Source organism: Agrilus planipennis, unplaced genomic scaffold (genome assembly GCF_000699045.2).
Source record: "Agrilus planipennis isolate EAB-ADULT unplaced genomic scaffold, Apla_2.0 scaffold43, whole genome shotgun sequence".
Taxonomy (NCBI): domain Eukaryota; kingdom Metazoa; phylum Arthropoda; class Insecta; order Coleoptera; family Buprestidae; genus Agrilus; species Agrilus planipennis.
This window is the reverse complement of record NW_020438914.1, coordinates 1164518-1189430: the sequence shown is the minus strand read 5'-3', so window position 1 is coordinate 1189430 and position 24913 is coordinate 1164518. Positions and strand designations below refer to the sequence as shown.

The 24913-nt window shown below is 37.9% G+C and overlaps 1 protein-coding gene across 1 annotated transcript in view; it reads left to right on the top strand.

Annotated features, from left to right (window-relative positions):
* Nucleotides 1–1372: 1372 nt before the first annotated feature.
* Nucleotides 1373–24913, top strand: part of LOC108733938 (protein unc-80 homolog) — a 97686-nt gene continuing 74145 nt past the window's right edge. The window contains exons 1-25 of the mRNA XM_025973580.1: nt 1373–1693; nt 1750–1798; nt 2657–2677; nt 2742–2887; nt 5299–5467; nt 6937–7153; nt 7220–7431; nt 17310–17459; nt 17513–17649; nt 19702–19911; nt 19966–20132; nt 20191–20399; nt 20584–20684; nt 21016–21045; nt 21482–21614; nt 21674–21874; nt 21934–22196; nt 22254–22492; nt 22999–23183; nt 23240–23388; nt 23447–23576; nt 23639–23807; nt 23865–23997; nt 24057–24172; nt 24234–24424. Of these exons, the coding sequence (XP_025829365.1) occupies nt 1611–1693; nt 1750–1798; nt 2657–2677; nt 2742–2887; nt 5299–5467; nt 6937–7153; nt 7220–7431; nt 17310–17459; nt 17513–17649; nt 19702–19911; nt 19966–20132; nt 20191–20399; nt 20584–20684; nt 21016–21045; nt 21482–21614; nt 21674–21874; nt 21934–22196; nt 22254–22492; nt 22999–23183; nt 23240–23388; nt 23447–23576; nt 23639–23807; nt 23865–23997; nt 24057–24172; nt 24234–24424 (3810 nt within the window). The 5' untranslated portion in view covers nt 1373–1610. The remainder of the gene's footprint in view (nt 1694–1749; nt 1799–2656; nt 2678–2741; nt 2888–5298; nt 5468–6936; nt 7154–7219; nt 7432–17309; nt 17460–17512; nt 17650–19701; nt 19912–19965; nt 20133–20190; nt 20400–20583; nt 20685–21015; nt 21046–21481; nt 21615–21673; nt 21875–21933; nt 22197–22253; nt 22493–22998; nt 23184–23239; nt 23389–23446; nt 23577–23638; nt 23808–23864; nt 23998–24056; nt 24173–24233; nt 24425–24913) is intronic.

The window sequence follows — 24913 nt, the reverse complement described above, 5'->3', positions numbered from 1 at the left end:
TCATCTTTCAGTTCAAGGTACGATTTTTATTCGTTACCTGTCAATGTAGTTCGTTATCTGTAATCTGTAATTGTTAAATGTGTTTGTTTAAGTGTTTTGTTTGCGAGATATTGTTCCTTAGGATACGTTAAATAAATAATTAAAAAGCACGAGTGGAGTTATTGATCACCACGCTTTTATGTAATTCAAAAAAGTGACTCTTCAATTAATTGAGTTCGTCAAACTACGCTGATAACAATATATCTAATTAAAAAATACAAAAGAGACACCCAAATTATCATCAAATTGATTATTGTGGACACGTATTTCGCTTACTTCTTAATGGCACATCATCATAATTTTTTTTAGTTGTGGAGTAACTTTGAAACCTCTGCAATATCATAAATGAGTATACAGGGTGTGACATTTATAACCAATATTTTGACCACAGGTTCCTAGTGACATTTGAAACATAAAACAATTTTGATGTCGGCCCTGGCTAGCTACAAATAGTTCCAGTGTGCCGATGATAACGGAAAGCGAAGATAAAAAATCCTTATCGAAACAAAATTTGTGAACCGATTTGTAAAACCAAAATCATTGTTTATTAACAACTACTTGACCAAAGCGGTTTTGGAACAAATAATTTTATTCTTGTAAGATAAACGACTTCAAATATTCAAAATAACTTTCACTTTATTACTTTTATTAATAGGTCACTTAAAAATTAGCTGAAAAAGATACCAAAACAAAACTGAATCTTACCCAGGGTTTCTAAAAGTTTTGAGAAAAGTATTTAGATGAAGAATATCTGCAAATTATCCAAAACTTTTGATTAGAATTGTTGCTAAATTGCGTCTAAAGACACCCGAAATTGATTTTTCGAGGATAACAAAAAAACTATAAATTTTATAGGAAATATTTAAATGTAAAATTTTCAGGATTTACAATTAACAAAACGATTTGTGGTCGATATCAGTTATTCGTGGTCACATCTTATTAAGGCTTCGTCACTCCGAAAACCCCGCTTCCAGTTATTTTATTACTAGTCTATTTATGACGCCAAATATTATGACAATATACCTATTTTGCTTCTTATAAATAGATTTCATTTTACTATTTCATTTGTGATTATCTTATTTTTTTGGTATTAAATAAATATTTTACTTAGAATGTCGATGTCATTGAAAACTAAAGTAGAAACAAGTTTCGAAATATCCTTTGCAAATTATATCAAAGTATGTTCTGTCAATACAAATGCGCATGACTTTGTTGTCTTTTTTAATTCGGTCCAGATATTCGTCGACAGGGCAACAAGGGCGCCTGAGCGCGCATCAGCCTGATCAATGCACCACCTTTCTAGAGGCGAATAAGATTTAGTTGTCCCGGTAATTCCACCGTCTAATAAATCGTGATAAGTAACTTTTAGATCTCCGGCTGATGAAATTTATAAAAAACTGTGTTTACTTTGAAATAAATGTTTGTCTCCCAACAACAAAGCTTTAAAATCCCATTTTCCGTAATGTCCTCAGTTTTTTAAAAATACTATTGAATAATAAAAAAAAATAATTAAAGGCTGTATCATTTCTTGGCATAAACGTAATTAGAGCCAATAGGTACATTATAAAAAAATGGTTGATACAAAAGACGAAAATGCTTATTCGGATGATTATCTTCCTATACCAATCCAAATATTTTTGTGGAAACAAACTAGGTACAAACATGTTGAAGATTTTAAATTGCTTTTTATATAAAAGTGGATGTTTTCAGCCCCTTCGTAAAACCCAAACTTGGTAAACTGCATGAGGCTTCATGTATGGTAAGTTTGCTGTTATAAAAACAAAATAAGAATCGATGAAATTTACATGAATTTTAATGTTTCTATTGTTTGTAAGTGTCTATATGATAAAAACCTGCAAATATTTAAAACTTAAGTGTTTGTGAATATTACTTTTACTTAATAGAAGCCACCGAAGCAAAAAATTTTTGTAAAAGTGTATTTAATCCATTGTGTATGTGTCAATAGGTACTTAATATTTAAAAACAATAGCAATCTTCTCTAATAGTTGGTAGAAAAGTGAATTATAATTATTAGGGATTATTTTATAAATGTCACAAAACAGTAAAAACAATTTCTTCCTATCATTATTTTCCATTTTATCTACACAATGAGGTTAAAATGGAATTCAATATCTCGGTCTTTAAAATAGGAGAGGATTTGCCTTTATGAGTACTGACAGCAGACAAAGTTTTCGTCAATGTAATCTGTTCTACAATAAACTTCGTCCATCCGCTTATGGAAAGTCAAAAATTCAATTCATCCATCTTCGGCTTTTGTTGCTACACTAAATTTATGTTTTTGTCTCCAATAGCTTCAATGACATTGTTTTTATGAGTACTCGTTACGGTTCCTTCATAAATATAAGTCGTTGAAAGTATTTCTTTAAAGTACTTCATTTAATCCTAAAAATATAATATTAAGTAAATATATGTGCCCCTTCCAAGGTCTTGGATGCGCGCTGGCAAAATCGTAGGTAGGAAGAAATGAGCTCATTATGCTCTCGACCATTGTTCATTAAACATACTTTTTCGTACAGTACCTGCCAAAAGTTTTGTTCAATCATGAATAGTAGTGTAAGCGTTGAAGCCTTTAATATGTCTTCAAATATTNTTTTAGGAACTAAAGAAAGCTTGTAAGGTATCTATCATCATTTCTATAATAATGTTGCCATAGTTAATATAACTATTTTTAATTATTTAAGCTTTTCGAAAAAATCATTGTTCAAAATATATTATCCGGATTAGAACCGAATTTAAACTTATCGTTAAAAGCTCTACCCAGATGGAAACTCATAAAGGCTGCACTACCTCATGTAATGCATTCTACAGCTGCTATGCTTCATAACAGGTAGGATTTATATAAATGGCAAATAAAATAATTCTTTTATTTTCGTTTATAAAAATTTACAAGCCTTTATTTATTATGCTTGCTCCATCATTTTATACAATATATACACTACCTCGTATATTGAACCGATTAAATCTAGATCACATACAAGGAATTAGACGTGGATCGAGAGTTTCGTCAGAGAGAGCGGTGGTAAAACTTTTGAGGTTATTACACTCATTGTCCTCGCCTATGTGGAATTAGATTTTTCAGAGATTTTTATTTGATAAAAGATATACGACTTGACTTAACGTACTCGTACATTATTATACATGCCTATTATTACATAATATCCATAAATTATTATTTAGGCCACACGTACAAAGTTAGTAAGTACATCTAAATTGTTTATTTAAAACTGTATGTAAATACACCTAGTTGGTTAATAGGTCAATTAGCGACCGTTTAAATAGTGAAATCAATAATAATAATCAATGATGGTTGAGAGTCAAGAAGTTGAGTGTTGAATCCAAAATCACGTAAATGCAGGGTGGTGAGACGGCTTACCGTCTCCATTCACCCTGTAATAGCTCCCTGCCATTTCTACGTTCCTCAATTATCTAATTAGGCTATTGGTATGTTTGGCATGTAGGGCTGGAAGGATTCATTGGTTCAATTTCCATATAAAGCTTTTCCTGACTTCTGACGTTCCCTTTTTTTCGACGATGTGGAAATTATTGATTTCAAAAGGCGTCTAATTATTTGCTTATTGTGCTCTGTGTTGTATAATTATTTGGTCACCAAATCATCGAAACAATGGGAACATAGAACGCGAAGGAGTTAGTAAAAGACTTATATGGAAATTGAACTATTGAACCCTTCCAGCTCTACCTACTAAAACTTGTGACAGTATCTACTCCATATGGTCAACCAAGTGATAATATGGTGTCTTAAAAAATGTTCACGAAGAATAAGAAGCGCCTCCGGTATGGATTTCGTAATCGTCAGGTTTTGGACGATGTTTTATTATTTAAATAAAAGAGTAATTTGCCTGCGCAAAGCAATCTTCGTAGGACGCGTTGGGAACAAGTCATCGAAGAAGACCAAGGGTTGGTTATATTCGGGAATTGTCAAGTGTAAGCGGCACTGGAGTTGGGTTATCCATGTAAATCCTAAACCGGAGGCTACGAGTACTAAGTATTACTAGGACCTGCGATATTCTTCCCAAAATAGAAGATATAAAAGAGGTTTGGTTGGTACTCGAGTTCCGAAAATTCCCTTCGCCATGGTATGTGTAGATGAAGATGATGATGTAGTAAAGTGGAAGAGTCGTTTCATTAATGAATATGGTTGGTCACAAAAGGGGAGGTCAAAATGGTATGATTATTTCATTTCACAACAAGTAAATTCGTTCATTATGTCCGGTGCCTCCACCACGTCATAAAGCGACGAATTTTATATATTTATATCTAATATTGAAAATGGATTATTTTCAGTTTAGAATGACTAGCCAACAATTCAACTATAGTTAATTAGTAACTCAATGGTAATAAAAATCACAGCCTACCTTATTAGATAATTGGGGAACGTAAAAATGACAGAAATATTACAGGGTGAGTGAAGACGTTAAACCGCTTCACCACCCCGTATCTTTGGAATTATGAAATACAACTAACAAAAATTCGTAATTTCTATGTATATAAATTCAAAATGTAAAATAAGTGGTCTGTATTCTGTCGAAATTGCCAGACGCGGATCGCGATTTCGATCTTTTTGGATCTCATCAGCGAGTCGCAGGCAGCTCCGACAGAGCACAAACCAACTTTTACCTGCTGTCTTAACAGTGCGTTTTAGAAAATACTACAAATGGCGCAGTAAACGCCATCTGTAGCACGATGCTACATTTTAGGATTACGTATGTTCCAACAAGGTCCACTTGTGTGAATATCTACTTGCTGAAAACGAATCCCGGCGTAGCCAACCTCAACGTGATAGGCACGTTAGCTTCATCGAATAAAATAATTCGAAGTGGTCTGTATTCTGTCGAAACTGCCAGACGCGGATCGCGATTTCGATCTTTTTGGATCTCATCAGCGCGTCGCAGGCAGTAGATATTCACACAAGTGGACCTTGTTGGAGCATACATAATCCTAAAATGTAGCATCGTGCTACAGATGGCGTTTACTGCGCCATTCGTAGTATTTTCAAAATGTAAAGTTTGTCGTAAATTATCAACTGAAAATTAATCATGTTTAATCTCTATTTAGAAATAAAACAAAACAAGTACAAGATTTTACAGTCGTTCAATTTTATGTTAAAATAATCACTTAATCAAAAACATTATTTTCTGCACTTCATTACATTTAAACTTGACGGCGATTACAAATAAAAGGTTTTGTATGCCATATTTAAAACACAAGTCTCAATTTTAGAATGAAAGATGGAAATATTCAAACCTTAGGAGCTGTAGAAACTAAACTCCTTTATACTTTACACTGGATAATATTGGATGCTGTTGAGGAATGTGCAGATGCTGATTATGAAAAGGGAATATATTACGCATCCCCATTTTATTACCTTTTCTCTATACCTACGATAACGGTACGATTTATACGCTCAGTGCCGAAACTAGGGAAATATATGTAGGCATAATGTTCGAAGGGCGCTCCTGTAGTAATGAAAAAGAAAATGGTCTGAAAGGTTGATATTCAGCTATTTGTGTTTAACACAATTTAAAAGATTACATATCATTTTCAAAGGTGAAACTCGCAAACCTATCTTAAGCTAATCTGCGCATTTCCCTAAAACTAGAACAACCCACATTTTTATGTATTTACGAACAGTAATTTAATCTAGGTCTACCTGTACCCTCCCGCTTCTGCCTCTAATATGTCTCTGACTAGACCTTGGGAAGGTGTCCTACTAACCTATCACGCTTATTTCTTATTGACTTCCATAGAGTTCTCTGTTCTTCTATTCATTCTAATACCTCTTCATTTCTAGCCTTCTCTCTCCACGGTATCCTCATCATTCGTCTGTAACACCACCTTTCGAACGCTTCTAACCTTTTCTTTTCCGCAGCAGCCACCGTCCATGTCTCGTAAGTGTACAACGTTGCGCTCCAAACATACATCTTTAGCAACCTTTTTCGAATTTCTAAATTAATCGTAGAAAAAGAAAAATATTTTAAATGCTTTCAAAATAGTTGTAATTTCTGGTGAAACGTGGGCTCTCTGGAGCGGTGGTAAATTCAAATTATGTGATAAAAGGACATAACCTTGCTAATAGATTTAATAACGAAAATCTAGCCTAAAATCCTCCATACCTTCCTGCTCTATTAACACTATTGTCACATGGTCATCTTCAAATATTCTCAATATTGAGCTTATCACATGAGTTTTTTTCTCATAATAGTCGCTAAACTGCAGCCAGTTGTTTCAGTCCTCAATACGATTATTAAACCGATTAGTCAAAAGTAAATGACCATTCTCCTCGTAATAAACCAGGTTCACAGTATTTTGCAAAGTCTGTACAAAAGTTACTTTGAAAAATGTCTGCTATTATAATCACTGGATAGCTAACTGGAATGATGAAATTATCTCTTTTTTCAAAGCAATGGAAGAACTATTGTATTCCCAGTTTTTGGGATTATTACGTACAATTAATGACACACATCTGAAGTTGCTTCTTTCTTCCCACAATAACTACATATGGTGACTTGATCATTGCATAAAACTTCTGCCAACTCTTACTATTTCTTCCATCTTTGTGGTACCTATCTATCTGATTTAATATTTGTGGCATTTTTTCGTTTAAGATGTTACCTGCTGCTATTGGTATTAATTATTACATCTGATCTTACACGAGCGTGAGTTACTGACAGTTATGATCCCGATCTCCATTTTATACACATCCAAGCAAAATCAAAAGACAAAAGGTATTTGCTGACGATATTTCGATACCAAAAGCACTATTAGGCGCCAGAATAGTCTGCCTATAACAAGTTTCGGCACTGCATACGTTTCCAATAACATTTTTATATTACCATTAATTTCTCAAATTAATTTTAGCTCTTCATCTACTTATTTGCTCCTATTTGTAATAATTTAAAAGAGTCAGACTTCCAAACGTTTAGATTAGAAAATGGCCTTAAAATTTGGCAAGGCCTTTGGGAGTACAGACATCCCGACGTTCCTTGTTTTACAGCACAGTGCAAACCAAAATTGAAGGGATTTATGGGAAGGAGCACTAGGAGACCCTACACACATGGCGACGTGTTTTTGGGGAGTAAGTTGAAGAAACTGCTAGATTGAAATTAACTGTAAGGTACACTTCTTTTACTTTCTTTTCAAGAAAAACCCAATGCTGCAAAGCAAGATGCTCAAGTTCCTTCCGCTTGTCATCAGACCAGTGATGATACCCGAGGTCACGAGAGCCCCCCCAGTCGAGTATTTAGCCAGTCGTCTTCAGATCTTCAAAGTATCACTTGTTCTTCTACATCTGTTACCAGTGGAAATACAGTTACTGTTACAGCGACAATCACTACTAAACCTTTGGATGACGATGTAAGAATCCATTAATATTAATATTTAACTTACAATTAGCTAAGAAACAACAAATCAACTCCTCCAATTTCTGAAAGTTGTAATCTGAAAATAATTTGATCTCAATGAGCTCCTGAATGTTATTATAGTTATAAATGTTTTGCCGGATATTAGTGTGGATTTCAAGTATATATCAAAATACAAAAGTACAGAGAACTAGTTTGGATATCAGTCAAATAGTATCAAAGTTAAGCAAAGTTCGCTTTGGCCACTTCTTGGATAGGTGACAAACTCTACACTGGGAAAAATAATTGAATATTACATTGTATTATTACTTTTCAAAGTGTAAACTCACGTTAAAGAGAATGAAAATTTACGTCTAACAGCAAATACACAATAATGTTAAGTTTCCGCGAATTCAGGTGAATTTACTATAAATGTCACAAATGCATATAAATAATTAATTTCATGTCGAAATCTTAGACCGAAATATACGTTGAATGAAATGTTACACCTAAATTATAACAAATCCTACATTGAAGGGTAAAATTTACGCTCTCTTCTGTGGACTGAGCATAGGAATATTGCGCAGAAGTTAGAAATGAAGCCAGAATGAATAGCAGTTATGTGAGTGTTGTTTTCTCCAGGTTTTCTTGAAAAAATTAGTAGGTATTCCACATTTTTTATTATAACGGAATCTATCTATATTTATCTACATACAATATCAGTATAATGTACAAGTTTATTGAGTGGAACTCTTATAGAGATATTCTATGAAGACCCAGAAAGACCTAGAAAATATAGAAATTCTAAATCTAAAACGGCCGTTATTTGGTTTTTGAAAAACGTTGTCAAATTATGTCCTTAGTGATTTCACACAAAAATGAAGGAACATTAGAATTTCTTTGCAAAATGTTAACATTAGAAAGCTAAACATCCATTACAGTAACATTTCTCTGAACCAGGAATGGATAGTGAAATTAGGGATTACAGTGGTTGTTATCCTCAACTGGAAAGAACATTGTAACAGCATAATATCCAGACTTTTGTTGATATGCTTTGTCGCGGTTTTAACCAAAATTTTTGGTAGCAATCTTCTTTGGCAAAGTTTTCATGCATTCGAGGGGATAGAAGCGTTGAAGAACTCTCAGCAGTCGTCATCTGGTCGGGTCCACATTGACCAGGCGTACCTTCTTCTCTTTACCTATAAAGTTCTATTACGCGACCGATTAATCAGTCTATACGCTTATCCGTATCGTTACTGATCAGAACAATTTCTTCCAATTTTATACCATGACATGGTTTTGATTCTGAAAATATCTGTAATTATCCCAAATATTTGGCCCAAAACCGTTTGGGCGTCATCGCGCAATTTCTGTTTATAGCGTAATTTTCGACAAAATAACGATCTGTCGTAATCCAGAATACCGTATTTTATCTGTTCAGGCGAAAACATTGAGGGAGTGAGCGGAACCAGATCTCTGAGATCGTTTGATACATAAATGAGAGGTCGTTTATTTATGATTATTTCGCAATCGCAAATAATGGTAAATAGGTCTTCATAATTTAAACAGGCATATCCCAAAATTTTTCGTAACAGTTCTTTAAGAATACGAACCAAGCGCTTCCAGGATCCACCCCACTAAGGCGTACTGCGAGGGTAATACGTTGCGCAACCGAACTTCGGTTGATGACTTTCTAGGCCAATTGTGATTTTCCTGTCCCTACGAAGTTGATGCCATATCAATATTCTACTTCGAAAACTGCATCGTTACCTTCTTATTTAGCTTTTTTTAATATTAAATCAAATGACAGATATTAAATGATTGTGATATTACTATAATATTATAAATGCTTTGATAGGTCTATCACTACATCAATATAATTTTACCTATGGTAAAGATGTATTATACGCCAGGACAAACAAAATTTCTTGTGTTAAGTTTTCTAATTCTATTAGAAATTAGAAGTTTTTGTTATGTTCTTGGAACAAGCTCTTTGTTACTTTCTTAAAATAAGTCTTATTCTCTTTATCAACCGGGTACACTTGGATCTCTACCTACTTAGACCCTAATGCGTATATTATGTTATCACTGAAAATTTGTATCTCATGCAAAAATTGGAATGTAAAATTTTCTACTACTTATTTTTAAATAAATAATTTCATGAATTATCAATACATCTTGTGTTCACTTCAACATAATTTTGAAAAAATAAAAAATAAAGGAAAACTAAACCGAAGTTCTAAAGTCGTACCGGTGCGAATTACGATTTGTAAGAAGGTACTATATGAGCGCATGAACGAGTTTACAGACATCGAATTTTGACAATTTTATAAGAAGGAATAATACTACTGATCGTTCAGTTGTCGAAAATCGATCGCTTAGAAAGGGGTATAAAATTTTTTCTTCACGTATTAGAAATAATCTCTAAACTGTCTGTTTTCATCATATGTTGCCATAATTTTCATATTAAAAAGTATATGCCTACCATGCACATATTACATTATCGTGGGTCAAAACAAAACAATATAGCATAATACTTCTGTTTTTAACCAGTAGATGGTGGTAGATGTTCTTAAATGTATTGTCAAACAATTTTAGTGTTCCTACTAAAATAAATCTATTGAAACAGAGTTTTCAATTCAGTTTAATACAGATAAATAGTAATTTGTTTCAATATGTATCTGTTTCAAGCATCAACTAACACTATAAGACGCCAAGCCTCCCTCTTACGGAGGCAACAGAGATTATGGCACTTAAATAGTTTAAAAATGTTACTTTACATCTCTCATTATGTCCCAAATTCGGATATGACACCTTAATAATAAGATCAAAGTCTAGAGGCTCAGAAATAATGGAGCTTGTAACCATGAAACACTAAATTAGGGTCTTTTGTATTTATTAAGACGACAATGCTGTATACCTATACACAATTTGTAGTGTGCAGAGACCTGAAAGATATTCCACATTATTCAAAAATTATGATGATGTGCTAGTTGTTATTCCCAAATCTAGAAAATATAGTCTCCTTTGTTACTGTGTATGTTGGGTGCCTACATAGGGGCCACATGACCTTGACGTTGGCGGGGAGGCTTAACCGAAGGCAACAACAAGTTGTTGTGCCGACGGGACAAAGAAGTGGCCCACCACCATCCAGATTGGTGGTCTGGATGGATTTCTATACACCACAAGTAGTATGACGAGGGTTAAAACAGATTATATACCCCAGGCGGGCAGTGGCAGTAGCTAAAATCCTGCCGCCGATTCCGACCGGGAGAAAAACCCGGTGGTCGGCGCCGGCCTCATGGATTCTGGGAGAGACCAAACAACCGTCCATGCAGCGCAACGGGACACGGAGAGGGACCACTTGCTCTCCGCGTCACGTATGACGACAAGTGAGAATGGAAGATTGGGAGGACCGTCTGGCTCTGAGAGTAACCTGAGCTTGAAGAGCGTGGGTAACGGCTATAGGAGCTGCGACAGTGTCAGCACGGACCCCCTTGGAACGGCGGAACTAGACCCGAGGAAGGAAGGGGACAGGGCCTTCGCGTACCTCCAAGAGACCCTTCAGGAACTGGAGGACTTCGTAAAGGATAAGAACAATATCCACAAGAAGGTGAAGGAGCTGGTGTACAGGGCCATGCGACGCGTGGAGAGATGTGAAACATTCCGGAAGATGGAAGCACACCAAGGGCGGGGGACGTCGGAGACATCGCGGGATGGTAGTACTCAGACTGCCGTGGTCTCTTATCACCAATCCCAGACCCAGAAGAAGCAACGGGGAAAACCAGGACCTCGAAAGAACCCTGAACCGAGGAAGAGGCCAAGGAGGGATCCGACAGAGCCTGTGCAGGTGAGAAGCGTCGAGGAGTCGGAGTCTGCCCCTACCCAGACCATGAAAGAGGCGCACCAGCATAGCGACATGGACTAGGCAACAGTCGTTAGCAGAGGTAAGGCAAAGAAGAAAAAGAACGGAGATGACGTGCCGCAGTCGCAACAGCGACAAACGAGGAGCAAGCAGGAAGGGAGGAAGGGCCCCACACGCACCGACAAGTCGAGCCCGCCCGCCCTGATGCCATTGTCATCAAGACACTCGATAAGGAGGCTCTGCCATATGACAAGCTCATAGCAAGCCTGAGGCGCACATCCGATGAGGGACTCAGGGCGATCGGCAGCGAGGTGACGAGGACGAGACGCTCGTTCCGAACTGGAGAGCTGCTTCTGAAGCTGAAGGGAGTCGGTGGAAGGAACCCGGAGCTGCTGAAGATAATCGCAACTAGGCTTGAAGGTAAGGCCGAAGTCCAGCTGCTGACCAACAGGGAGGCCCTAATAATCAAGGATCTGGATGAGGTCACCACCTAGGAAGAGGTGGCCGAGGCCGTTACGGCAGTGGTCGGACCGGGTTTGTTGGCACCCACAGACGTGAAGCTGAGGGCAGCATACGGCGGAAGCCAGGCAGCCTACCTATCGCTCTCGAGGAAAGCAACGAGGAATCTGCTGCACCACGGAAAGCACAGAATAGGCTGGGTGAACTGCAGGGTTTGACCGCGTGAAACCCCTTTGAGATGTTACCGCTGTCTGGAATGTGGACACATTGCAAGGGACTGTAAGAGTGTGATTGACAGGTCTAAAGTATGCTTTCGATGCGGGTTGGAAGGACACAAGCTCAAGGATTGCACGGAGGAGAAGGGAAAAGTAACCCAGAAGGAAAAGACATCTGATAGTCATGGCTAGGGTCCTCCAGATCAATTTCAACCACTGCCAGGCTGCCCAAGATCTTCTACCGCAGCTGATCAAGGAAGAGAGAGTCGACATCGCCATCATCAGCAAACAATACCGGGACCTCGGTGGACCGGTGACGCCACTGGGAGAGCGGTCATCTAGGTATATGGAAACCTCCACATATCAGTACGAATGCCCCTACCCCTCCCCAAGTTTACCTGGATTGAAGTGGCCGAAGTACGCTTATATAGCTGCTACTTACTGCCCAGCGACAACATCGAGGAGTTTTTTGCCACGCTGGAAATTATCGTTGACAGCGCCCGAACGTCTCAACTGCCGGTCGTAAACGGCGGATACTTCAACGCCTTGGCCGTGGAGTGGGGCAGCGTGGCGACAAACGGCCGTGGAAAAGCCCTTCTGGATGCCTTCGCGCCGCTGGAATTGGAGATTGCCAACGAGGGAACAACTTCAACCTATAGTAAGGCGGCTAGGACATCTATAATCGATGTGACCTTCGTCGACCCAAGAGTGATGGGGCAAGGCCTAAACTGGAAGCTGTGCGAGCGATATAAGGGGAGCGACCATCAGGCCCTCGTATACAATCTGCAGTTGACCAGGAAGCGGACAGGAACAGCGGGGACAGAAAGAATGAGAAGGAAATGGTCACCAAAACTTTTGACCCAGACCAGTTCCTCTCCTCCTTGAATGGTGTCACCCTTGAGGGAACCTCGGAAGACAAGGCTCAAGTTCTCATCCATAGGCTCGAAGCTGCCTGCGACGCATCAATGGAGAAGAAGGGGCGACCACATGGCCGACTACCAACACTTTGGTGGAACGAGGACATAGCGCAAATAAGACGCGAATGTCACAGAGCGCGTAGACTCAGCCAGAGAACCAGGAATACACCCAATTACGAGGATTTAGACAAGGCCTACGAAGCAAGGAGGAACGAGCTCAAAAAGGCTATCAAGCTGGCGAAACGTAAGTGTTGGAAGGACCTCTGCGAGGAGGTGGACCGCGATCCCTGGGGCAAGCCATATAAGGCGGTTATGACCAGGATCAAACCGGCAGGCGCAACATCGCCAACCTGCCCGATTTTCCTGGGCAAGGTGGTCCAACATCTCTTTCCGAAGCACCAGCTGCGAGCGACTGACACAGGACTTGCGACGTCTAGTGAGGAGGATAATCTGGACCCTCCAGCCATAAGTATAGAGGAACTATAGAGAGCTATCCAAAGAATCTCGGTAAGAAAAGCACCGGGCCCTGATGGGATACCTGGCCTTGTAATGAAGACGTCAGTGCGAAATGCTCTCGAGTTGTTCAAAACAACATTTGACGCGTGCCTTAGAGAGGGCTGTTTCCCGACTAGGTGGAAAGTGCAGAGGCTCGTCCTACTTCCGAAGGGCAACAAGCCGCCGGAGAACCCGTCTTCCTACCGGCCACTTTGTATACTAGACATAGCCGGAAAGGTGTTGGAACGAAACGGATAGTCGCGGACAGGCTGGAGTCAGCTGTGGAACAGGCAGGTGGCCTATCGGACTGCCAATTCGGATTCCGGAGAGGCCGTTCGACCATAGACGCCATAGAACGGGTCGTCGCTAGGGCCTCGGACGCCGTCAGCGGTACTAGACAGACGAAGGAAATGTGTGCTATTATTACACTGGACATCAGGAATGCCTTCAACTCAGCTAGGTGGGATAGCATCATGCGATCTTTAGAGGAGTTTCGTGTGCCGCTGTTCCTGCGGAGAGTGGTTTCTAGCTACCTGACGGACCGGTTCCTGCACTACGACACGGACGGCGGCATGCTCTGGAACATAGTTTATGACGGCCTGCTGAGACTGAAACTTCCGAAAGGGGTAACAATGGTGGCGTTCGTGGACGACGTGGCGCTGATAGTGGTCGCCAAGAACACCGGTGAGGTGCAATAATAGGGCAGTAAAAGTAGCTGCTGATTGGCTGGTAAGCCATGGCCTTGCACTTGCAGCTAAGAAAACGGAAGCGTTGCTCGTCGCCCGCACAAAGAGGAGGACGTACGCAAGCTTCATGGTGGAGGGAATGGAAATTGTCTCGAACGACACCATCAGGTACTTGGGAGTCATTCTGGACGCGCGGCTCTCTTTCAGACAGCATCTCCTGAACGCAGGCTTGAAGGCGTTGAGGGTGGCCAGGGCGCTGGCGGGCATCATGCCCAACATTGGTGGACCGAAGCAACCGCGGCTGTTGCTCCTTGCCTCGGTGGTCAGTTCCGTAGTCTTTTACAGGGGTTTCCCATCTGGTCCCACGCACTGCAGAGGAACTTGTCCTACGGTACCACATGTCAGCGGGCCGTACCGTGTCAGACATAGCAATTTCGGTGGTGTCAGGTACCCCACCAGTGGATATTCTGGCCGCTAAAATAGCGGAAGCACACAGAAGAAGACGACGCATAGCGGAACATGAAGACGACCAAAGCGGACCCGACCGTGGAGGATTGACAAGAAGAAGTATGGAATCATGCCAGAGACGATGGGATGTATCCGAAAATGGTCGCTGGACCCATCGGATCATACCAGACATTGACAAGTGGGTAAACAGAAGACACGGCTATGTCACCTTCCAGCTTACACAGGTACTGACTGGCCATGGATGTTTTCGAAGTTTCCTGAGGCGAATAGGAGTGTACGAGAGCCCGGAGTGTCCGGCGTGCAGTGGTGTCGTTGAGGATGTGGAACACGTCCTCTACCGCGGTCCTCGCTTCATCGACGAGAGGAGGCGCTTTGAGGCAGTATGGGGGGGCCCGTATACCCCAGAGGGTTTCGGGGCTTGCCTTCTTGACTCAAAGGAAAGATGGGATGCAGTGGTGACCTTCGCTACTGCGGTTGTGGACAAGCTGAACGACATTAGAAGATCAGAAGAAAGAAGAAGCAGACCAGCGGTAATCGGAGCAGTGCTACATACAACATAGTTATATGAGGAGCTGGCCATAACTGGCAGAGCTGTTCCGTCGAAGTAATGCCTGGCGGCGGATTCCGACGGGGGACAGATGAGACAAGGGGGTGGTTTTTAGTCGGTAAGAATCGCGACAGTACCTTGATTGGAAAGGTCTCTTATGCAAGATTTTCCCCTCCTTTCAGCAAAAAAAACAAAATGTGACAGTATGTTGGCTTACCTTTATGTCACACTTCCCCCTCCTTAAACCGATCGTCCCGTTCTATGATGTTGCCTATATAGGAAGAAAGCCGGTCAAGATGGACGTTCTCCATTCTTGCTACAGGTCTCCTCTGAATTCAATATACAACGTCACTAATGCGTCTAGTAATAGTGTATGGACCGTCCCAAGCTTGTTGTTGTCACTTTCAAAACACAGCTTTGTATGCACAGCTTTATGGATGACTTCTAGTTGTTCTTGTAGTTTGCGCACGTATTTATTTGTAGACGTAAGCAAATAGTACGTTTGGTGGTCCTTGACATAATTTATATCGGTCTCCTCAGTAGCCTTAAATCGTTTTACCATCACGTCAGACTGTGGATGTCGGAAATTTCCTGCTCCAGTCTTCCAATGAAATTGCTCGTGTACCTCCCCTAGAGACATGAATTGATTCACTTCTGAAATTGTTTTCCTCATACAGGTGGAAATGTTCGAGGACTTTAACCACAGCTAGTAGCTTTTGACGGGCGACACAATAATTTTATTCTTCTGCTGAGAGTGTTTTGTATGTACCCGATGATGTTTTCCTTTCCGTCTTGTACTTTAAACAACACATCACCAAGTGTAACACTACTCGCATCAGTATCAACGTTGAAGAGTTTGCTAAACTGGGGGTGTGTCAGTATCAGAGTCCAAAGAGTGTACTCTTCAATTTGTCCAAAAATTTTTGGCATTTACGTCATTCCAACTTCTGTAGATCTGTTCGGGCTATATTGGAAATTCCTCGTATAAATGTTCGGTAATAGAAGAAAATTTCGTGACGATCTTTTGATATGGGCTAACTTCGTACGGCATCTGTTTTGTTATGGTCGGTCATAATTCCTTCCGGTATTATTATATGGCTTAGGTATTTCACTTCTCGTTTAAGCAGGATGCATTTCTTGGGAAATAGCTTCAATATTGCGGCTAACAGTTTCTTAAAGACTTCAGTCACGTTTTGGAGGTGGTAGTCGAAGATCCTTCCTAGTTTAATGATGTCGTCCTAGTAAATCAAACAGATGGATGGATTTCAAAATCCAAAAGGCGTCACATTAAAAGCAGTTTTCTATTTATCCTCCATCTTTATAACGGTATAAGTGACGCCCAACAACTTTGAGATGATTCAATCACCCCTTGTTTATGCAGGTCCTATATAAGGTTATTGACTTCCTCTTGCTTTCTCCTCAGGAACTCTTGTAAGTGTTTGTATGATGGGACTTGCTGTTCCAGTGTTGATGCGGTGGTATGTTAATTTGGTCCTACCGAAGTCTTGATCTGAGAGGGCGAAGACGTGTTGAAAGCGGTTAAGAAGCTTTTCTAATTGCTTGACTTGGTGCTTGTGGAGATGGTTATTAGACCGTTTTACGAGTTTTTTTTAATTTAAAGTTATAGGAAGTGGTGTCGGTTTCGTTTGAGCTCCATCTTCCCAATTACAGTGGTAAATTTCATCTACTGATTCAAATTCTCCCAACTCTCTCACAAATATGTTACAATTAAATAATAACTTTGATAGAGGGTAGCAATGTCTAGGAGCAAGGTAAAATTGAAAATATATTTGAAAAAGTTATACATTTTCGCAAATGGGGATATTATAACCTGAAAATATAGTATTTAAAATTTAATCAGTCTAAAGAAGGTACATCATGGTTCTAAACCAGCCGTAATTTTATAGAATCAATAAAAACAGTGAGAATACCAACGATTATTATTATTTTTAATTATATTTAACATGAATTTGAATCTTCATCAAGTATAGACCGAATCAATTAATCTCATATGATCTTAGACGCCTGCTTAATGAACTATAACTATTCATAATTGTATGTATGTAACTAATGATCAGATTTTGTCTAGCGTTACCAGGGAACATTAGTGACCCTTGCATAATCTTTTTGGACTTACTTAATGTACCTAGGTTTAAATAAGTAACTAAATAAAATAAATATTTACTTACGTTAAATAATAAAATTTTCTAATCTAAATTGTAAACGCAACTAATCGTTTAAGGTTGGCTGGGTATCTTCCCCGAAAGATACCGTATTTCCAGAAACAATTCCCGAAGAAAGTTCTAGTACAGAGGAAGAACATGTAGTTATTTTTCGACTACCTTCATTGCATGAATCGGACAGCTTCTTGAGAGACCCTCTTGTCTACACAGTGAGTACTATTTTTGGTGACATTTCTTTTATGAAAGTAATTTTCTGATTTAGGCAGAAACGAGCTTGTTTCAATTAACGATGACCAAAAATGGTACGGGTAAGGGTGGAATTAAAGTTGAACAGGTCACTGCTGTGTCTGCATCTGACGTCAAACAAGTTAAACCGGCACAGTCTGTTCAAAAAATCAGGTTAGAATATTTTGTTTTTTAATTATAAAATGGAAACAAAGAAAAAAATTAAGAATTAATGTTTTTTCAATGCTAATAATAGCGACTCACGGGCAGTGGCAGCGCGTCCTTAAATGATGCTGATGTACTGCAAAAATTTGCTCCCCTATTTCTTGAAAGTTACTTCTAAATAGGGCTAAGTCAATTTTAAGGTTTTTATGATATAATTATTTATTACTACTTGTATTTATCTCAACTTGTTACCACTCTTAATGATGTGCCGGCTGAAGTATTAATAATCTGTTTTGCAACATGGTAAAATGGCCGCCACGTAAATATATGTTTATTCTACTAGTATGGACTAAATGTAGGGTGTTGTATGTGACTGAATAAAGTAAATTCGAATATTGTAAAAAATTCTTGTTTGTATAGAACAACCGCTTTGCTATAACTTCATTTACTTTCTCTAGCGATGTGTCCCTTCGTCTTGGATGAGTAGGGAGAAAAAAACTCATTATACTCTCGACTCTTGTTCATCAAACATACTTTTTCATACAGTACTTACTTGCCAAAAGTTTTGTTCAATCATGAATAGTAGTGCGAGTCGAAAACAAGCGTTGAAGCGTTTTCAGTAGTAATCGGTACCAATAACAGTACATTTGAACAATGCAATTTTAGTGGATAAAATGGTCAATTTTTCCGTGGAGTACTGTACGGATTATACGCTCCTCATCGGTTAAGAATTTGGCCGAGAGTTGTCTCCTTTCTTTTCTGGCCTAGTGCTGCCCTTTTCTACTTTGTGCCGGTCATACTAAAGGTCACATCGCTACAGAAACTAAACGAACTATGACAGAGCGACGAGCTCAGTTCACCATCTAAACAGCTACTGCATATGCATTGATTTGCACGTAGAACCATAAATCGAAAGCACATAGTAACCTTTTACAGTCTAGGGAACTAACAACTTTTAAAAACACAAAATAAGTATGACTATCTTACGTCCATTGTAACATGCTGACGTCCTTTGAGGTTGTGTTTTCTAATTTTTTTTAGTTAAGTGCGTTAAATTTGTCACTCCTGTCCACTTTCCAAACTTTATTACCACCAAAAAGTAAACAAAAACAAACAAAATAATGCACCTTTTTCTCTATTAAGTTGCCACTTCTATGCGTTCCTGCGACTAACATCTGCAGTGTAAAAAGTGTAAAATTATTTTTTTTTCGATATGATTATTTCAAAAAATCTTTAGGGATGGACTAAAATGTAAATTAAAACCATTGTCACAGTCACATTTCATAAATACTTATAGAAATTAATAATGTAAATATACTTATTTATACAACGAAGTCGCGATATCATCGATGGCTGATGATATTACAAGCCCATCGGATATTTTTAAGATAAGCAGCAGTTTTATTAACATACCTGAAAATAACGATTGTTGAACGTCATTTATTTAAGAATTAACAACTGTTCTAATGATGACCTTTTATATTATTTTAGTTTTCTAATTGTGATTTCATTGTTTTAAGATAGGATTATGACATTATTAGATTTATAAACTGAGGAAAGAAGCATGTAACAAAACTAAACATCAATAGCGACACACCGCAAAGTTAATGTTATGTTTTGTTTATTTTTATTCTAGATTTCTTTGTATACTCCAATTACTTTCCAATTAATAAATAATTAGCAAAACGTTCGTTCCTTGACCGTCTAGAGAAAAGTTAAAAAATTGTGTGCTTTTCGGGCAGAGACGAAGCTAATATAGATGCTGAGTGTAGTAGCCACATTATACGTACATTGTCAGCGTAAAGCATCAAGGCAGCTAGCCAACAAAAGGAGATTTTGCACAAGCATATCAACGTAGGGTGTGGTGTAGACACATTTATTTATTGGACTAACAAGTTTAAGTAATTAGATTGCAAAAATTCAAACACAAGTACTTAAATATCTAATTTTCTGGTAGTGCTGCAACTGCCCATAAGGAATTCTTACATATACAATGAATATCTCATATAAGCAATTTTATTAAAAATTGTCCGAATTCAGATTCTCTCAATTTTCTTTTAGTTCGATTGATCGAGATTCACTGGCGAGTAGTAAACCATCTGCAGATGGTGGTCCGGAGCATCATAGTTCCGGATCCCACAAGAGTCTTTCCTACCGTTTAATGGATTTATCAACGGCTACCTTCCTAGATGTAGCAGTATTAAGGTGCCTCTTTATTGCAAATTGGCATGAAGAAGGAATCTACTGGGCTCTACACTTTACCTACAACAGGTACCAACCCATTTTCGTCCTTACTTCTTGTTTTTTTATGTACTATCTTTTCAGATTAAGGGATATTCACGAAGAGCATATAAATCAACAACAACCGCGAAGACGTAGCAATTCATTGCCGATACCGAAGATCGAAGTCTCTTTTTATCAAAGTCCAGAACCCAAAAGATGTGATTCAAGTTTGGAAGTGCCAGAAATAAAAGATTTGTCACATTTGACCGGTAATGATGAAATTTGCTTCTGAAAAATTTTATCCCTATCAATTGTTAAAATGTTTAGAATCTCCATATTATAAAGAACAATCCGATGAGAAACTTCCCGTCAGAACGTCAAGCGAAAAAGTCAAAAAGAAAACTAAAATGACGGATTTGCGTACATTTGTGGAAACTAAGATCTTATCAAAGTCAGAAAAAGCTCTTGAAAAGATTGGCCAAGAAGAGCCCAAATCTCTTGGTGAACGAGTTGTGAGTTCAACACAAATAGCTGATGTATGTTGTCCTTTTCTCTTTCTCCTTTTCTGGCGTTTATTTCTGTTACATGTCTATTTTATATGCGATGGATTGTGATTCGATCTCAATGTTCTACTTTTCTGTATATTTCGTGTATCTATTATCTGTTATGTTTATTCTTTTTTATTAATAATCAATTAAGTTACTATGCTATTTTCTTTAGGAATACCATCACAGTTTAGACACCACAAATGGAAGGTTGGGAGAATACACAGGACTATCGACAAGTAATCTGGTGAAAGGAAAGAGCATGCCTAGCCTAAGGTACAGTAGCACCATTCCTTCTTATTGGTGGCAAATATTATTTATTGATGTTTTTTGTGTATTCGTCTTTAATTATACTACACGTCTTAGTGAAAAGGGATTGACTTTACTTATCTTTTTCTTTTTCTAGTGTACTAAGGTAAATACAAAAATACGTTATTTGTTATTATTGAGAGATGCTGTTTTGTTATGGATTTAACTGATTAGAAAAAAAATTAAACAAAACTATCTAGATTTCTTTGCCTGACCGAAAACGTTCTATCAACTTTTGCAGTTTATTACTAACTCGTTAACTTATTCTCATACTTTTTTCTTTTCACTTTCCTTTTAGCTGTTTAATAGATGAATTAGCCGCTGGTGGGTAAGTTGTCTTGCCAGCTTAGAAACAATCAAATTACATGTACAAAACCACTATAAATCGAAAGATATAAGAATAAGAATATGATGTATTTAATATTAAATGGAATAAATAAAAGTGATACTAGTACATATAATTTGATCAACAAAAGGCATTTTGTAGCTAGGGTGCTTCGTTTTGATAGAAACTTCAGAGCTTATATAGCGATTAGTCCATACAATAGGTAGTCATAGTGATAATGATGAAGTGATTTCTGATTAAATCTAAATATATATATTACTTTTACAGTTAAGCGTGCCATTATCGTACCATGGCCAATATAATTTCTCAGAAATCGCATCATCATAATAAATAACCATCCAGATACATTAAAAAGTCTGATTACTGCTTGTCATATAACTTGTCCTTCTTTTATCTTCAACACAAGTTCTCTCTATAGATATATAGGTGAAATACACTGGGAAAGAAAAAGATTTTATAAACAGGATGCTTCTGCAAAACGTGGTATCAACCCTATCATAACGGTTACGGAGCACACTCCCGAATCTTCTCCTGACTTCCTCAAACGGCAGGTGATGATTCAAATGACTCCATTTTCTGTTTTATGTCAACACACTTATGTTTATACCAGGGATCCATCGATAGTCACTTAGATGCCCTTAGTTTGGGTACGGCCACGAAACAAGAAGCAGGACATGAAAGAAAATCAAGTCTTTCAAGATCCCAGACCGACTCCAACATTTCATATATAACGGAAGAAATCATTGAAGCACCAGGTTCTTCAAATTACATTACTAACGACGGTTGCATAGACATACAGGTTGTATTAAAGGTAGGTGTCACATCGAATTGTGTTTATCAAACACTTATGAGATGTGTGACAACTTATAGGCTATCCATGCAATAATGGTCAAAGATGGCCAGAACTGTTCCCTCAGGGTTTTAGAAGTATCCTTGAATTTAGTGGAGTTACTTCTTGAAATGGGTGTTCTTAAACAGTGTTTGAGAGATGAGGCTTTGGCAGAACAAAATTATTCAAGCCGCGATTCACTTCCTCGACAGTGCGATAAGAAGTCAAATGAATTTACTTCTGATGCAGAAAAATTAGAGAAGCAGTGTACAACTCACAAAATTACAATGAACATTGTGGTCAGGTAAAATAACTGAGATTTTGTCGTCGCTTCATGAAACGTTAACGTAAAATTTTGCAGAGTCCTAAAACATCTGGGATGCCCTCATGGGTGCGCTGATGGACAAAGAGGTCCAGCAGCTGAATTTTTGCGAACCCAATGCCAGAATTTGCTTTCTAAACTTCAAAGAGCGAGCAACAAGCAGTTCACTAAATTTTTGAAAGATTATGTAAATTACCAACATATGAATGATGTTTTGGATCTGTTTCATTCTTACCTTAGTTTTTGTATTGATCCAAGTTCCTTGCTTTCTCCATCAAGTAAGTTTCGTTTAAATACTGGTCACACTCACCAATTCAATTCTAACCACTCTTCTATTTAATATTTCATTTGTAAATAGGTACATGAGTACTCACTTTTTCAGTGTGTTTTGCTCTCTTGAAGTGAATTCATTTACAAGTGAACTTAACTCGTCCGGATGACGATGTTTTTACAGTCTTTTACTAATTAATCGTTCATTACTTATATTTGTGCTTTTCTGACCTCTCCCCGCCGAACTATGTCTGATGCTGTGGTTAGTGTGGTATGCTTTGCTCTTAGAGACCTGGTCTTGTTATTTGTTTTTTTTGGCAAAAATTAGAGTAGAATAGACAACATGCACAGCTCCAAAGGTGACTGAATACCCGCACTTTGGTTCCGCTGTATATATATCTACATCAGTATTGTGTAATAATGAAAAGTGATCACGAAATTTTTATTTAAAAATTATCAATCGATTTAATCACCATTGGTAGCTGCAAACAAAATCACTTTATTTGGTTATCAGACCAGAAGCGGGGCTCTAACAGGTCTTCAGATATAGTTCCGCAAGGTTATTCTACCAACTTTGACGCAGGCCTTGGAGGTGGTGGTACTAGAGGGGTCGAGAGCAAGGTAGTGGCGAGCATATTTAAAGTGCTTATCACTCGGTTGGCTGTAACTTCTAAAGAACTGAAGGCACCAGAGAACCTGGTACGTTATTCCGTTAAACACAGTCCCAAGCCTCTAAAAGGAAATTCAATTTACAGTCTCAATTCTGTGAAATTCGTCAATTAATAACATATATTAAAGAAGCACATGGAAATACGTTCAAAAGAGTTATGCTAAGCGCTTTGCTTGACACTGCGGATCGTCCCAATAAGAAACAAGGAGAAATGCAAACTACTAGAGTTGTTAGGTAAATACAAACTTGCCCCAAATTTATAGTTTGCCTTTATTGTATGCTATTGATTTAGACACATACATCAAACGGAAATGGCAGAAACGGAACAGTCGGAAGGAGGAGGGGAGGGCACATACAGTGTGGATGATAGAGGTGCAAGAAAACAATTATTCAAAAAAAGAAGTACTTCATCAACATGTGCTGTATGAATCCAAAATTATTATAGTAAGCCCTAAACAAACTCAAACAAAAGTCATATTTCTAGAGTCTTCTAGAGACTGAAGGAGAGGATACATCTAAAATAAGTCAAAGTCCTTTAAGTAATGTTCGTAAGAAACATTATATACTTACTCCTAGACAAAGTGAAAAAGCGTTGACTATTACTGAAGAATCAACATCAAACTCTAAGACAAAATCCAAACTAAGTAGTTTAGGTGATGTTTAGTTCCATCAATTACATTAAATATTCTAATAATAAATTTATTTTTCAGTTAATTGGTTTAAACGTGAAGTGGATTCAGGAGATAATCAAGATCACGATAGTAGTGAATCTGCTACAGATTTATCAAACATAATCAAGCAGTCTGTGAAAACATCTACACAAAAGTCAACATTTAAAAAGAAGTATTTTCTTTACGGTTGTAGTAATATCTAACTTAAATTTGATTAAATTACTCTTTCAGATATGTTGGGAAAAAATTGCAAAAAGCTAAACGTAGGATGGAAGATAGAATTACAAAATTGGTTTTCAAAAAGGGAAAGAAGAAAAATGGTAATTCAGAAGAAACACCTGGTGGTTGTAAGTAAATATTACTAATTCAACTTAAACGGTAATAAAATTTTGTTTATTGTATTTGAAGACCTCAGCCGACGAAATTCTCTCGAAATGGGCGACACTTCAAGAGAATCAGAGTTTGTTGTTTTGAAAGAAAGAAAATTAGTTTCTACGCAACCAATTTTATTGGGAATGAATAGATTTTCGTTTCTACTTGAAGTATGTCCTCCGGGATCCGTCCCAGATGCTCATTTATTGGCTGCTATATTAGATTTGGTAAGATAAGCTTTATGAAATCAACAAAGTTATTGTCAATAATAAATTTACACTTACGTTTGTTAGGCTCCGACCAAGGGTGCGCTAATTTGAAAATTAATGACTTCTATAATTTTGCCTCTCAGTTTTTTTTTTAGAAAAAGCTTTCTCTTCGTTAGCAAATTCAACTTAAAACGTTTCCTACTTCCAAATTTATCTTTTCAGCTTCAATTGTTAGTTAAAGGTCAACCAAAAAAATATATAGTCAACCGATATTTTGCACTACCCTATCAATTTATCATCCCATCAAATATTCAATAAAAAAAAACTTATTGTGCAATACAATTTAGAAGTTGATAGAAGATAGCTTTATTGAAAACATTATCTTTTGTACAGCGTTCTTCAAACTAAATGGTACATTAGATGTTTTCTAAACTAAACTAATAATAATAAACTCAATAATTTTAACATCACTAAGTACATAGTTATAAAACAAAGTCGCTTTCCCGC